The sequence below is a fragment of the Rhinatrema bivittatum genome, chromosome 4, assembly GCF_901001135.1.
Source record: "Rhinatrema bivittatum chromosome 4, aRhiBiv1.1, whole genome shotgun sequence".
Lineage (NCBI taxonomy): Eukaryota > Metazoa > Chordata > Amphibia > Gymnophiona > Rhinatrematidae > Rhinatrema > Rhinatrema bivittatum.
The window spans coordinates 71,634,594-71,648,562 of NC_042618.1; the positions used below are offsets into that span (position 1 = coordinate 71,634,594).

Consider the following 13,969-nt stretch of genomic DNA (forward strand, 5'->3'; position numbering starts at 1 on the left):
GGTCAGAAACCTTGGGGTAATCATGGATAACCAACTAAATTACAGAGGTTTTATTAACAACACAGTAAAAGAATGCTACTTTAAACTCCAGGTCTTAAAAAGGTTAAGACCCCGCCTCCATTTCCACGATTTCAAGTCGGTTTTACAATCAATCATATTTCCAAAAATCGATTATTGTAACTCTCTCTTACTCGGACTTCCAGACAACTCATTAAAACCTCTTCAGATGCTTCAGAATTCAACAGCAAGGATTCTCACAAAATCTAAAAGAAGAGATCATATTACTCCCATCCTAAAGAACCTCCATTGGCTTCCAATCAATTTTATTTATTTATTTATTTATTTATTTAGTTATTTAGTTAAATGCTTTTAAAATATACCGACATTCATAGGACATATCATGCCGGTTCACAATCAACATTGGAAAGGCGGAAGAGGAAAATTACAAATAACAGGGAGGGGGGAGGTGGAGCAGGAAAGGAAAAAGGAGAGGATGGGGGCCAGGTGACAGCAAGCGCAGAAGTTGCGGGAAGGAGAAAGGTAGTGAAGTGTTAGGAGAGAGAGAAATTGATAGGAACTGTGTTAAAAACTGAGTATAAAAATTAACAAATTTACAAAATCAGCAATTCCATATGATGCATCAACAGATTAAAAGGGTAAGGGAAGAGGATGTGGCAGTGGTAGGGGTTTAGGTCTGATTGGAGTCAGGGTATGCTTGTAAGAAGAGCCAGGTTTGATGCCTTTTTTGAAGTTGGGTAAGGATGGTTCAAGGCGGAGATACGTGGGAAGAGAATTCCAGAGGGAGGGGCCGGCTATGGTAAAGGCTCTCTCTCTAGTGGTTGAGTGGTGTGCTATTTTGAGGGGTGGGATGTGTAAAGTGCCCGCTGTGGAGGCTCTGGATGGACGATTGGATGTACGGAAACGTGGTGTTTCCTTGAGCCATTCGTGGTCGTTTTTGTGAAGCACGTTATGGAGTATTGTAAGGGTTTTGTATTTTATACGGAAAGGGATGGGGAGCCAATGCAGTTCTTTTAAAATGGGTGTAATGTGTTCTCTCTTACGAGTGTCTGTGATGATACGTGCCATGGAGTTCTCTAGGATTTGTAGTGGTTTAATTGTGGCGTAGGGCAGGCCTAGGAGGAGTGAATTACAGTAGTCCAATTTTGATAGGATTGTGGACTGCAATACAAGGCGAAAGTCTTGAAGGTGGAGAAGGGGTTTGAGTTTTTTGAGGATGTGGAGTTTATAGAAGCCGGCTTTTAGAAGGGATTTGATGTGTGGTTGAAAATTAAGGTGTTTGTCTAATACAACACCTAGGCCTCTTACAGATGGCAGGAGGGGGAGAGTTGTGGGGGTAGTTTTAGTAGAATCCTCTACAAAACATTAACAATCATCCACAAAGCCATACACAACATCACCCCTCTGGACCTCAGAATTCCTCTACAACCTCACGTCTCCTCCCGCCCTCAGAGAGGCACCCTTAAGGCTCCACCCATCAAAACAACATTACAAAAAAGAGCTCTCTCTACAGCCGGTCCCAAACAATGGAACTCGCTCCCTCCGGACCTTAGGCTCGATCACTGCCCAACCTCGTTCAAAAAAAGGCTCAAGACCTGGTTATTCAGTCAGGCCTTTTCTTAACATTACCCATCCTCTTCAGCTCCCATGGACTGCTCTCACTCAGGGCATCCCCTATACACTCTTTACCTTTTATTAAAGCCTCAATCCCATCCTCCCAGCCTTCCCCTCCAGCTGGCACTAGGCCATATTAGTTCAACCCTACACTAAACCAACCCTCGCACTTAAATCTACCTTGTTATGTACTTTAAGCCAAGATACCGTAGATTATGTACTTTTTTCTGTAAGACATAGCTCTTGTCATTTGTATGTTGTTTGAAATGTAAACCGAAGTGATTAGTAACCCTGTTACCAGAACCTCGGTATAAAAAAGCCTTAAATAAAAATAAATAAATAAATAAACCTCTTGTCAGTAGGTTTATGAGAGGTTTAACTCACCTTAAACCACCAATTCGGCCTCCAGTCACAGAATGGGACCTAAATCTGGTTTTAACAGGATTAATGCGTTCTCCTTTCAAACCCATAGATTCCTGTGATCTTAAATTTCTCACATGGAAAACTATCTTCCTCATAGCCATTACATCAGCTAGGAGAGTGAGTGAGTTACAAGCACTTGTCACATACGAACCTTATACAAAGTTCCTACATGACAGAGTGGTACTCCGTACACATCCAAAATTCCTCCCCAAGGTAGTTACGGAATTCCACTTGAATAAATCCATAGTTTTACCCACATTCTTTCCAAGGCCTCATTCTCACCAAGGGGAAAGAGCCTTACACACTTTGGACTGTAAACGTGCATTGTCTTTTTATTTAAACCGCACTTCAGCCCTCAGGAAATCCAATCAACTCTTTGTTTCCTATGATCCCAACAAACCGGGTAAAGCAGTGGGTAAACATACTCTATCCAACTGGCTAGCAGATTGCATACAGTTTTGCTATGAAAAAGCAGGCCTTCCTCTCCAAGGGCGAATAAAGGCACATTCAGTAAGAGCAATGTCAACCTCAGTAGCACACTTTCGTTCAGTGCCAATCCTTGACATATGTAAAGCAGCAACATGGAGTTCTCTTCACACCTTTGCAGCTCATTACTGTCTGGACAAACAAGGATGACAAGATTCAGCTTATGAACAATCTGTCTTAAAGAACTTGTTTCCACTCTAATCCCAACTTCTTCTACAACCAATCTGCTGTGATCTTCGGCTGACTCATTTCCACAACAAAACATCACTGTTGCCTTCATAAAAATGACTCCGCCTCTAGCTTGCTAATCACCCATATGTGAGGACTAGCATCCTGCTTGTCCTGGGATAAAGCAAAATTGCTTACCTTGTAATAGGTGTTATCCCAGGACAGCAGGATGTAGTCCTCACGAAACCCACCCGCCACCCCGCAGAGTTGGGCCTCATATCTTTTATTATTTTATTTTTGCTAAAGCTTATTGCTACATACGAGACTGAAGTGAGACCCCTGTGGCAGAGAATATCATGGCATGCCGGGCATGCTCAGTAGCCTCAGGCTGCCAGTCAAAAGTTTCTAGAAACTTTGACAGAAGTTTTTCCCACACTAGGGCTCCGTTACTGACGTCACCCATATGTGAGGACTACATCCTGCTGTCCTGGGATAACACCTATTACAAGGTAAGCAATTTTGCTTTACCAAATGGTGTACACAAAAAGGTATTGGCCTCTTTTCCTGCCCCACTTCATCTCTATTAGGCTATATAGGGTACCTTTCGGATTCTGGTCTCCAGACATCCTCTGCGCAGGTACACCTCAGTGCCATTTCAGCGTACCACCAGGGAATAGGGAATGCCCTGATAACGGCTCAACCCCTTATGAGTCGGCTTATCATGGGCTTTCTACAACTTAAGCCTCCTCTACGATCACCGGTTAAGGAATGGGACCTAAATGTAGTGCTCACAAGGCTCATGTGTTCCCCGTTTGAGCCTTTGCATTCCTATGACATTAAAAATTCTAACATGGAAAATTCTTTTCCTCGTAGCCATTGCATCTGCTAAAAGGGTCAGTGAGTTACAAGCCCTTGTTGCATACTCACCCTACACTAGGTTCCTCCATGACCAAGTGATCCCCCGTACTCACCCTAAATTTCTTCCTAAGGTGGACACAGTCTCTCCCCTTACTCAGTCTATAGTCTACTCACTCTTTTCCCAAGGCCTCACTCTCACCAGGGCAAGAGGTTTTTGCACACCTTGGACTGGAAGCGTGCACTTGCATTCTATCTAGATCACACTGCAGTCCATAGGAAATCCACCCAACTCTTTGTTTCTTTTGACAAAAACAAGCTGGGAGTTGCAGTGGGCAAACAAACTCTCTCGAACTTGCTAGCAGACTGTATTGAGTTCTGCTATGAGGAAGCAGGCCTTCCTCTCCAGGGGTGAGTGAAGGTATATTTTGTAAGGGCCATGGCAACGTCAGTAGCACACTATCATTCAGTACCAATTGCCAACATCTGCTAGACTGCGACATGGAGGAGCTCTCTTCACACATTTGCAGCCCACTACTGTTTAGATAAGGAAGGCCGTCAAGACTCTGCCTTTGGACAATCTGTCTTGAAAAATTATTTTCCAGTATAATGCCCAACTCCTTCCACAACCACCTGCTGTGATTTCAGGCTGCCTCATCATTGCCAATAGCACCTCAATTATTGTGCCTGTCGCTCGAGTTGTCTGCTATTGGCCTGTTGTAATATGAGTCAGCCTGTAACTTGCTAATCACCCATATGTGAGGACTACCATCCTGCTTGTCCTGGGAGAAAGCAGAGTTGCTTACCTGTAACAGGTGTTCTCCCAGGACAGCAGGATGTATTCTTCACGAAACCCACTCGCCACCCCGCGGAGTTGGGTCCGCTTACGTTTTGTTATTTTATTTTTCGCTCACACTTTTTTGCTACAAACGAGACTGAAGGGAGACCCCTGTGGACACAGGGATCATGGCATGCTGGGCATGCTGAGTGTGCCAGTCAGTTTCTAGAAACTTTGACAAAAGTGTTCCGTAATAGGGCTCTGCCTAATGATGTCACCCATAGGTGAGGGCTACATCCTGCTGTCCTGGGAGAACACTCAAATATTGCTTGCAATCTCAGCATCCTGCTAGACCCCTCACTTTCAATGCATCAACATATTAAATCTTTGACACAATCTTCGTTCTTTAAACTCTGGTTATTACTTACTTTAAACTCTGGTTATTACTTACTTTGAAGCCATTACTTGACCTGGATGACTTTCATATAGTTTTACAATCATTACTCTTTTCCAGCCTTGACTACCGCAATTCACTTTTCCTTGGTCTCCCAGGTTGCATACTCCATCCACTCCAAATCATTCAGCAGCAAGAATTCTCACCAGCCTTCGCCCTCGTGATCACATAACTCCAGTTTTAGAATCCTTACATTGGTTACCTATCACCTATTAAATCCAATATAAGTTAGCAGACATTCACAATCTCCTGTATAACATTAAATCTCCTTGGATCACAGCCATTTTGAAATACATATTCCAACAAGAGTCCTGAAATCAGCGAACCAGAGCCTGCTCGACATTCCCTGACCCAGACAAGTACACCTTCAAGAGACCAAGGAACGAGCCTTTTCAATTGTGGGTCTTTTATTTTGGAACTCACTCCCTACTGAAGTCAGAATAATTAAAGAGCCCAAATTTTTCAAAAAGGCACTAAAAACTTATGTCGGAAACCTTGTGCAACCTGATGATATGTCAATGCCGGCCACTAAATCTAAACTCAAAGATATGCCTCTGTGTCAATGATATGCTGCCTTGTCATTTTATTTTATTCCCTTCTTTGTATTTTAATTTCTTATTTCTGTTTTATGTATTTTAAATAATGTGTATGTTCTCTGTACCCTATCCTGAACATAGGAAGAGTGGGTAACAAATGTTTAAAAAAAATAAAAAAATTATCCACTGACGCCTAGATCTGTTTCCTGGGTGGTAGCTCCTAAAATGGAATCCACATCGTATAAATACAGCATGGGTTATTTTTCCCTATAGGCAACACCTTGCACTTCATTTGCATTTGGATGCCCAGTCTTCCAGTCTCTCAAGGTCCTCCTGCAATTTTTCACAATCCGGAAATGATTTAACGATTCTGAATAATTTTGTATCATCTGCAAATTTGATTACCTCACTCATCATATCCCTTTCCAGATAATTTATAAATATTTTGAAAAGCACCAGTCCCAGTACAGATCCGAGGCACTCCATTGTTTTACCTTTTTCCACTGAAAAAATTGATCCTACTTTGTTTCCTGTCTTTTAACCAGTTTGTAATCCACAAAAGGACATCACCTCCTAACCCATGACTTTTTAGTTTTCTTAGAAGCCTCTCGTGAGGGACTTTGTCAAATGCCTTCTGAAAATCCAAATACACTACATCCACCGGTTCACCTTTATCCACATGTTTAACCCCTTCAAAAAAATGAAGCAGATTTGTGAGGCAAGACTTCCCTTGGGTAAATCCATACTGGCTGTGTTCAATTAAACCATATCTTTCTATATGCTCTGTGGTTTTGATCTTTAGAATAGTTTCTACTATTTTTCCTGGCACTGGTCAGGCTCACCTATCTATAGATTCCCTAATCATCTCGGGAAGCAGAGGCCGACTGGAGCTTCGCCAGTACCACCCTTGTTCCCCGCAGGTTGAGTCCTTGGGTATTGAGGCCGGCTGGTCCTAGGCGGGCCTCCGCATGGTTGATCCTGTGGAGGATGCTCAAGGCAGGGGAGCCAGGAAGCAGCGGAGACACAGGGTCCACTGGAGCTGGGTTCAAGACAAGGCCTGGAACCAGAAGCCCGGACAGACTGAAGCAGGCTAGGAGTCAGGAACACATTAAGCCCGGGCTTGCAAGTAGGCAAAAGCCTAAGAAAGGCCAAGTCCAGATAGTCAGCTAAAAGCAAAGTCAGGTACAAGCTGGAGTCATGGTAGGTGGCTGGAGACAAGGTCAGGTCCGAGTAGGAGTCAAAGCCAGGGAATCCATCCAAAGCGTGATCAGGAACAAGCGAGGATCAAGCCAGAGAATCCTTCCAAAGCGTGGTCAGGAACAAGCGAGGGTCAAGCCAGAGAATCCGTCCAAAGCGTGGTCAGGAACAAGCAAGGGTCAAGCCAGGAAATCCGTCCAAAGGGTAAACTGGAAACAGGAAGCTGGAACTGAAGGACAAGAACTGGAACAGGAACACAGGACTGGAACTAGGACAGGTACCGGAACAGGAACACGAAGCAACTAAGCACATGACTGAAAGCATGGACATCTGTTGCCAAGACCGGATGGCAGGGCCTGCCTTAAGTAGCAGGGCCCGAAGACGTCATCATTAAAGGGGCCACGGCCCCTTTAAAGTTGGGGAAGGCGCATGTACGTGCGCCTAAGGCAGACAGACTGAACTACGTGGTGGCGGCATCTCCCCTCGACGCATGTGGGGCGTCCCGACTGGGACCGGAGGAGGCCGTGGAGCTGCCGGAGGAACCTGGGAGCGTAGCAGGAGCAAGAGCGCGTAGGCGACTGCCTACTGCTGCCAAAGAGGAAGGGCCAGGTCTGGGACCCGGGTGTGGGGGTGAGTAGAGCCGGCCACAGGCCTGCCACGGCTGGGATAAGCAACAGAGGTTACCTTGGCCACCCTCTAGTCTTCATGTACAATGGATGATTTTAATGATAGGTTACAAATTTTTACTAATAGATCTGAAATTTCATTTTTTAGTTCCTTCAGAATCCTGGGGTGCATAACATCCAGTCCAGGTGATTTGCTATTCTTTAGTTTGCCAATCTGGCTGATTACACCTTCCAGGTTCATCATGATTTGATTTATTTTTGAGATTTGTATTGTCATATTTTAAATGATGGTGATTGTAACTCACCTAAGATTTAAGAAAGCAAGTAATACAAGTTTTCAAATTAAATTAAATTAACAAATAGTAATAGAACTCACAGGCTGGGAACATGATTTTGTAAAATATTGCTTATATGTACACCATTAGGCTAATCATAGAGCATCAGCTGGAATCAGTGGCGTAGCCACGGGTGGGCCTGGGTGGGCAGGTGCCCACCCAACTTAGACCCAGGCCCACCCAACTGGCACCGGAACTGCAAGGCTGTCGCGGGATCCCATCCCCGCGACAGCGAACAAGAGAACCCACGCCTCGCGCGCCATCACGGCACACATGGGGAAGCGCTGCTGAGGCCGTATGGCCAACCGGTCTTCCTGTTCGGGGGGGGGAGAGCGGAAGCGCCGCGCGCAGCTTCCGCTTCCTCCCCCCAATGCAGGAAGATCAGCTGCCTCTCCTGCTGCCACCGGCCTCCTGCTATCTTCGGACCAAACGGCCTGCCGAATTTCCTGTTTGGGGGAGCGGAAGCGCTGCGCACAGCTTCCGCTTTCTCCCCACAAAGCAGGAAGATCAGCTGCCTCTCCTGCTGCCACCGGCCTCCTGCTATCTTCGGGCGTCGGGCCGTACTGCCCGCCGATCTTCCTGCTTGGGGGGGGAGGGAGGAAGCGGACGTTGTGCGCTGCGCTTCCGCTACCCCCCCCCCCCCCGACAGGAAGTTCGGACGCCCGAAGATAGCAGGAGTCCGGTGGCAGCAGGAGAGGCAGCTGATCTTCCTGCTCTGGGGGAGAAAGCGGAAGCTGTGCACGTGCTTGAATGTGTATGTGTGGATGAGAATGGGAGTGTGTGTGGGTGAAAACTGGAGCCTGGGTGTGTATGTGGGTGAGAATGGAAGCTTGAATATGTGGGTGAATGGGAGCTCGAATGTGTGTATGTGTGGTTGAGAATGGGAGCCTGGGTTTGTGGGTGGGTGATAATGGGAGCTTGAATGTGTGTATATATGGGTGAGAATGAGAGCCTGGGTTTGTGTGGGTGGGTGAGAATGGAAGCTTGAATATGTGGATAAGAATGGGTGCTTGAATGTGTGTATGTGTGGGTGAGAATAGTACCTTAAATGTGTATATGTATGGATGAGAATGGGAGCTTGAATATGTGTGGGTGAGACTGGGAGCATGGGTTTGTGGGTGAGAATGGGAATCTGGGTTTATGTGTGTGGGTGAGAATGGGTGCCTGGATGTGCGTCTGTGTGTGCATAAGAATATAAGCCTGGGGAGGGGTGAGAAAGTGAGAACTTGAATGTCAGCTTGGGGGGGGGGGGGGGAGAGCATATGAGAGTGAGAGCTTGAGTGTGTGAGAGGGAGACTGTGAGAGAAAGCGTGTGTGTGTGTGTGTGTGTGTGTGTGTGTGTGTGTGTGTGTGTGTGTGTGGAAGGGAAGAAGACAGTAATAGAAGAAAGACACTGAAAAGGAATTAGGAAATGAGCTATAAGGGAAAAAAATGGGAAAAAGAGACCAGGACCAACTGATTAGAAAAATACAAAGATCAGACAACAAAGGTAAAAATATATATCTATATTTTGAGATGTTAGCAATTTAAATATAAGCAACACAACCGCTCTCTCAAAATTTATGGACAGGTAGGAGCCGTGTATAAAATCGTAATAATAAGAAGGCTAAAGTACCACAAATCACCGTGAATTATGTTTGTATCATTAAGTAAACCTCATACTTAGGCGTAGATGTGAATGCTATGCTGCATAATTTGGCATTATTTATCAGTAAAAAAACAACTAGTAGACCTGCATGCCTACAGCCCACCCATGTTAACCTTGTGCCCACCCAAAAAATCAATTCTGGCTACGCCACTGGCTGGAATAACCATGAAAAAAATTGCATGCACCTGTGTAGGTTTTAGGATCTCACTACTCTGCTTGGTCTATATGTGGGAGTGTTTTATGGGTGAAAAAGAGAGAATGCAGCAGATTGATGAATCTTACAGCCAGGGTAGTTGCTAGCCAAAACGGAACCCCAGGCAAGAGCTGCTTTTGGTGCTCCCCTTCCCTTTCAAGCTTGCAGACTAAAAAGGGTGTTGTGATGACTTCCTCCCCCGACTCCCTAGCTTAACCTCCAGGATGGTTGCCCTGCTTGCCTACCCCTTGCAAAGGCCCTCTAGACAGACTATTCTGACGTTTTGTTGAAATCATCAATTTACAGGCGACGACTCTCACTATAAAACTTGCTAGTACTTTATCTTCTGCTTACATGAGATTGTCTCCTACCTATCTGTTTATTTTTTTCAGTCTATTTTGGACTAATCTAACAAATATGCCTCAATGCTTTTAATTTACTTGTATTCAAGATTAGTTTTTCTTGCTTTGTAACAGGAGATCCTTCTCTCTAAGGTTGTGCTTAACAACAAGGACATTTCTGATAGTGTAGTGGATAATCATCTGGGAACTAATGACCACCGGATAGTTTGGTTCAATATTGGGACACAAGAGATGAAGGTTCATTCTAAGGCAAGGGTCCTAGACTACAGGAAAACTAATTTTCTCAAAATGGGAGAAGTACCCCAAGGGGTTGTTAGCTGGATGGGAAAATCTAGGAGAAGTAGAAGGGCAGTGGGCAAAACTAAAAGGAGATATCATATGGGCAACTAATCTTTTTGTTATGAATGTAAATAAAGAGAAGAAGAAAAAGAGACTGTTATGGTTTTCTATATATAAGTAGCTGAAAAAGTAAGTGAGAAAAGATTAGCATTCGTAAACTACAAGAGATAGCAGAAATAAGACAGGTGACAATATCTGGAAAAATTAAGAGAAGCTGGGAAAGTAGCCAGGAATGTGAAAATTCAAATAGAAGAAAAAGTAGCAAATGGTAAAACAGGGCTACAAGACTTTTTTTTTTTCAGATCTGTTAGTGATAGAAGGAAGAGCAAAAGTGACATTTTGAGTCTCAAAGGAGAAGCGGAAGAATATGTAGAGGCTAATGAGGAAAAAATTAAATTGCTTAACAAATATTTCTGTTCAGTGTTCACTGTGGAAGGGTCTAGAGCAGGACCACATAAAACAAACACAAATAAGATTGGACGTGAGGTGAACCTCAATCGATTTTCAGAACAGTGTGTTCATGAGGAGCTAACTAAACTTAAAGTAAATAAGGCAATGGGGCCAGATGGGGATACATCCGAGGGTATTAAGGGAACTTAGAGTTATCCTGGCAGCTCCGCTGACTGACCTTTTCAATTCTTCCTGTTATGACTGTCGGTCGCAGACGGCTGCGACCAATTCAACTCATGACATGGGTTGGTCTGCTCTCCTCTCCGGGTCAGCTCGCGGCCGGGGCTAGCTGCCACCGCCGCACATCTCCGGGTTCGCAAGGCTCCTCATGGCGGCTGGGATGCCTCCACTACCACCCACGCCGACTCTGGGCTTTCCTAGGCGCGCACGCACACCACTGGGCCTCTCTTTAAATGCTCAATGGCGGGAACCTCAGGGGCGTCCCGCCTAATGACATCACAAGGTTGGGATTCTTAAGGACCTCCTTCGCCCCTTGCTAACTGGCTTAGCAATGAGTTCCTTTGGCTGGTGCTTGCTCCTAGCTCCTTGGACCGTAGTTCCTGCATCAGATCTGCCTTCGATTCTGGACTCTAGCTTGGGTACCCGCTCCTCGGGGGCCTGCTCGCGCTCCAGTTGGAGACTCTGTCTCTGGGTTTCCCCGCTCCTTGGGTTAGCCCCTGCGCCCTCCAGAGACCCTGCCTGCTGGCTTCCCTGCTTCTCGGGGTTGCCCTTCAGACCACCTTCCTGCCTGGGAGACTGTACTCGTGCTTCCCCACTCCTCGGGGCAGTGCCTACGTTCTACATTTATTTATTTAAATTTCTATACCGGTATTTGGTGGGTACCGTCATTTTGGTTTACATAATTACATAAGAGACTGCACTCCATGCTTCCCCACTCCTCGGGGTAGTGCCTATGTTCTACATAAGAGACTGCTTTCCGTGCTTCCCCGTTCCTCGCGGCAGTCCTTGATTCTCTTCCTGAGATACCATTGTGCGGAGCCCTGCTCTTCGGGGTGGCTTACGTCACTGCTTCGGAAATTTGACTCTGGCTTCCCTGCTCCTCGGATCAGCCTACGTCATCATACCAGAGCCTCGCTCGCTACGCTGTCCCGCCCCTCGGAACAGTCTGCTGTACTTCACCTACAGTTCCTGTGTCGCGCTCCCCGCTCCTCGGAGCCTGCCTAGTGCTCCTCTGTCGGAGGCTCTTGCTCTGGCACTCACACCCCCAGTCCTGCCTGAGTACTGTGAGTTCCCTCCAAACTGTGTCTCTACCCTGCTTCTCAGGACACCTCACAGCATCTTCTCTACAAGTTCCTGCAATCACGTGGCTGTGATGCAGGATGCCCTATCTCTCTGCCACTACTCACTGGACCTCCTGCTACAGCTGGCCTCGCCTCCCAATGGTGAGGACCTGTGGGGCTCCTCCCTACAGGTGGTATCAACCCTCACCTCGGGCCAAGGGTCCACGAAACCCACGAATCCTAACACTTCCCTAGAGTCTAGAGGACTGGAAAAGGGCAGATGTGGTTCCTATTCATAAAAGTGGAAGTAAGGAGGAGGCTGGGAACTACAGACCATTTAGTCTGATCTCTATAGTGAGCAAACTAATGGAATCACTGCTAAAACACAAAATAGTGCAATTTTTGGAATCCAATGGATTGCAAGATCCAAGGCTTTACAGGAGGTAAATCTTGTCAGACGAATCTGATCAATTTCTTTGATTGGGTGGCCAGAGAGTTGGATTAAGGGAGAGTGCTAGATATAGTGTCGTTGAATTTTAGCAAGGCCTTTGACAAGGATCTGCATATAAGATTTATAAATAAATTGAGCACCCTTGGTATGGATCCTAGAGGGTCTGACTGGGTTAGAAACTGGCTGAGTGGGAGGCAACAAAGAATAGTGGTAAATGGAGTTTTCTCTGAGGAAGGGGGTTGTTACTTTGGGTATGCCTCGGGGATCAGTCCTTGGACCTGTTCTTTTCAACATTTTTGTGAGTGACATAATTGAAGAGTTGTTGGGAAAGGTTTGACCTTCTGCTGATGACACCAAAATTTGTAACAGGGTGGACAATCAGGAAGGAATGGAAAACTTGAGGGATTTAGTGGACCTTGAGGAATTGTCTGAGGTCTGACAGCTAAGAATTAATGCTAAAAAAAATGCAGAATAATGCATTTAGGATGCAGAAACCCAAGGTAAAGTTACAGTATTGGAGGGAAAATTATTCTAAGCACAAAGGAAGAGCGGAATCTGGGGGTAATTGTATCTATTGATCTTCTGGTGGCCAAATAGGTGGATAAAGTGATGGTAAAAGCCAAAAAGGTGCTTGACTACATAGGGAGAGAAATAATCAACAGAAAAAAGGAAGTGATATTGTCCCTGTATAGGTCCCTAGTAAGACCTCATTTGGAATACTGTATACAATTCTGGAAACCACACCTTTAAAAGGAGGGTGATGGATGCAGAGAACAACCTCCCAGTGGAGGTGGTGGAAACGAAAACAGTATTTGAATTCAGGGATGCATGGGATAAGCACAGGGGATCTCTAAGGAAGTGATGAGAATTATATTGTTAAATTAATTGAAAAGATGGGTCATATGGTCTTTTTCTGCCATCATGTTTCTGTGTTTCTATTTATACCACAAAAGTGATACTTGAGCAGTTCAAAATATTTATATATAAAAATATTGAACTGTACTTTGGGTTAGAATTCATGAAGCCTTGCTCTAGTAACAAATATTAAAACAAAGCTAATTTCCTGAATAGTGCAACTAATTTATTTTATTTATTTATTTATTTAATGGTTTTTATATACTGATGACCATTTGCACATCGTATCGGTATTGTTTACAAGGCACATTGTGATAATAAGGTATAGCAAAGCTAATACAATTAAACCATTTACATAGCACAAATTGGTAGAGTGTAGCATAACTGATCACAAATTAAACTATTTACGTAGTGCACATTTTAAGAAGGTGGGGATAACATTAGTCTAAGTATAAAAGTAAAACTATAAATGAGATTAACAAGGCAGAAGCATAGAGAGGGAGTTTAAAAATTTACATAGGGCGGTTGGGGGCATGTGAGGTTGCCAAATATGGATAAAATTATACATATATAATTATACATGTATATAATTATATTGAATTATAATAATTGGAAATAACATTTTTAAAATTATAATTTTAGCACACTGTGTCTCCTACTCTAGAAACATCAGACGTTTTACTGACCAGAGTTAACTGTGCCGACTGGCCTGATGTCTGCAAAAAACAAAATGTTACATTTTTCCCTGCTATAAAGATGTACTTCCATGGAGCCAATCCTGTCCTTTATACTGGGATGTTGGGTACAGAAGACCTACTCAGGTTTATTATGTTGTAAGTACTGTAAATATGTCATCTGTATCTCAAGATTAGTATCCTACCTTGTGCAGAGGCCACAGAAAAAAACTCCCACGTTAAAATAGGGAACCCGATGGGATGCA

At 44.7% G+C, this 13,969-nt stretch overlaps 1 protein-coding gene across 3 annotated transcripts in view; it reads left to right on the forward strand.

Annotated features, from left to right (window-relative positions):
• TXNDC16 (thioredoxin domain containing 16) overlaps positions 1–13,969 on the forward strand; it is a 242,981-nt gene that overhangs the window by 165,088 nt on the left and 63,924 nt on the right. For all 3 annotated transcript variants that reach the window (XM_029598324.1, XM_029598325.1, XM_029598326.1), the window contains one exon: positions 13,694–13,862. In XM_029598324.1, the coding sequence (XP_029454184.1) occupies positions 13,694–13,862 (169 nt within the window). The remainder of the gene's footprint in view (positions 1–13,693; positions 13,863–13,969) is intronic.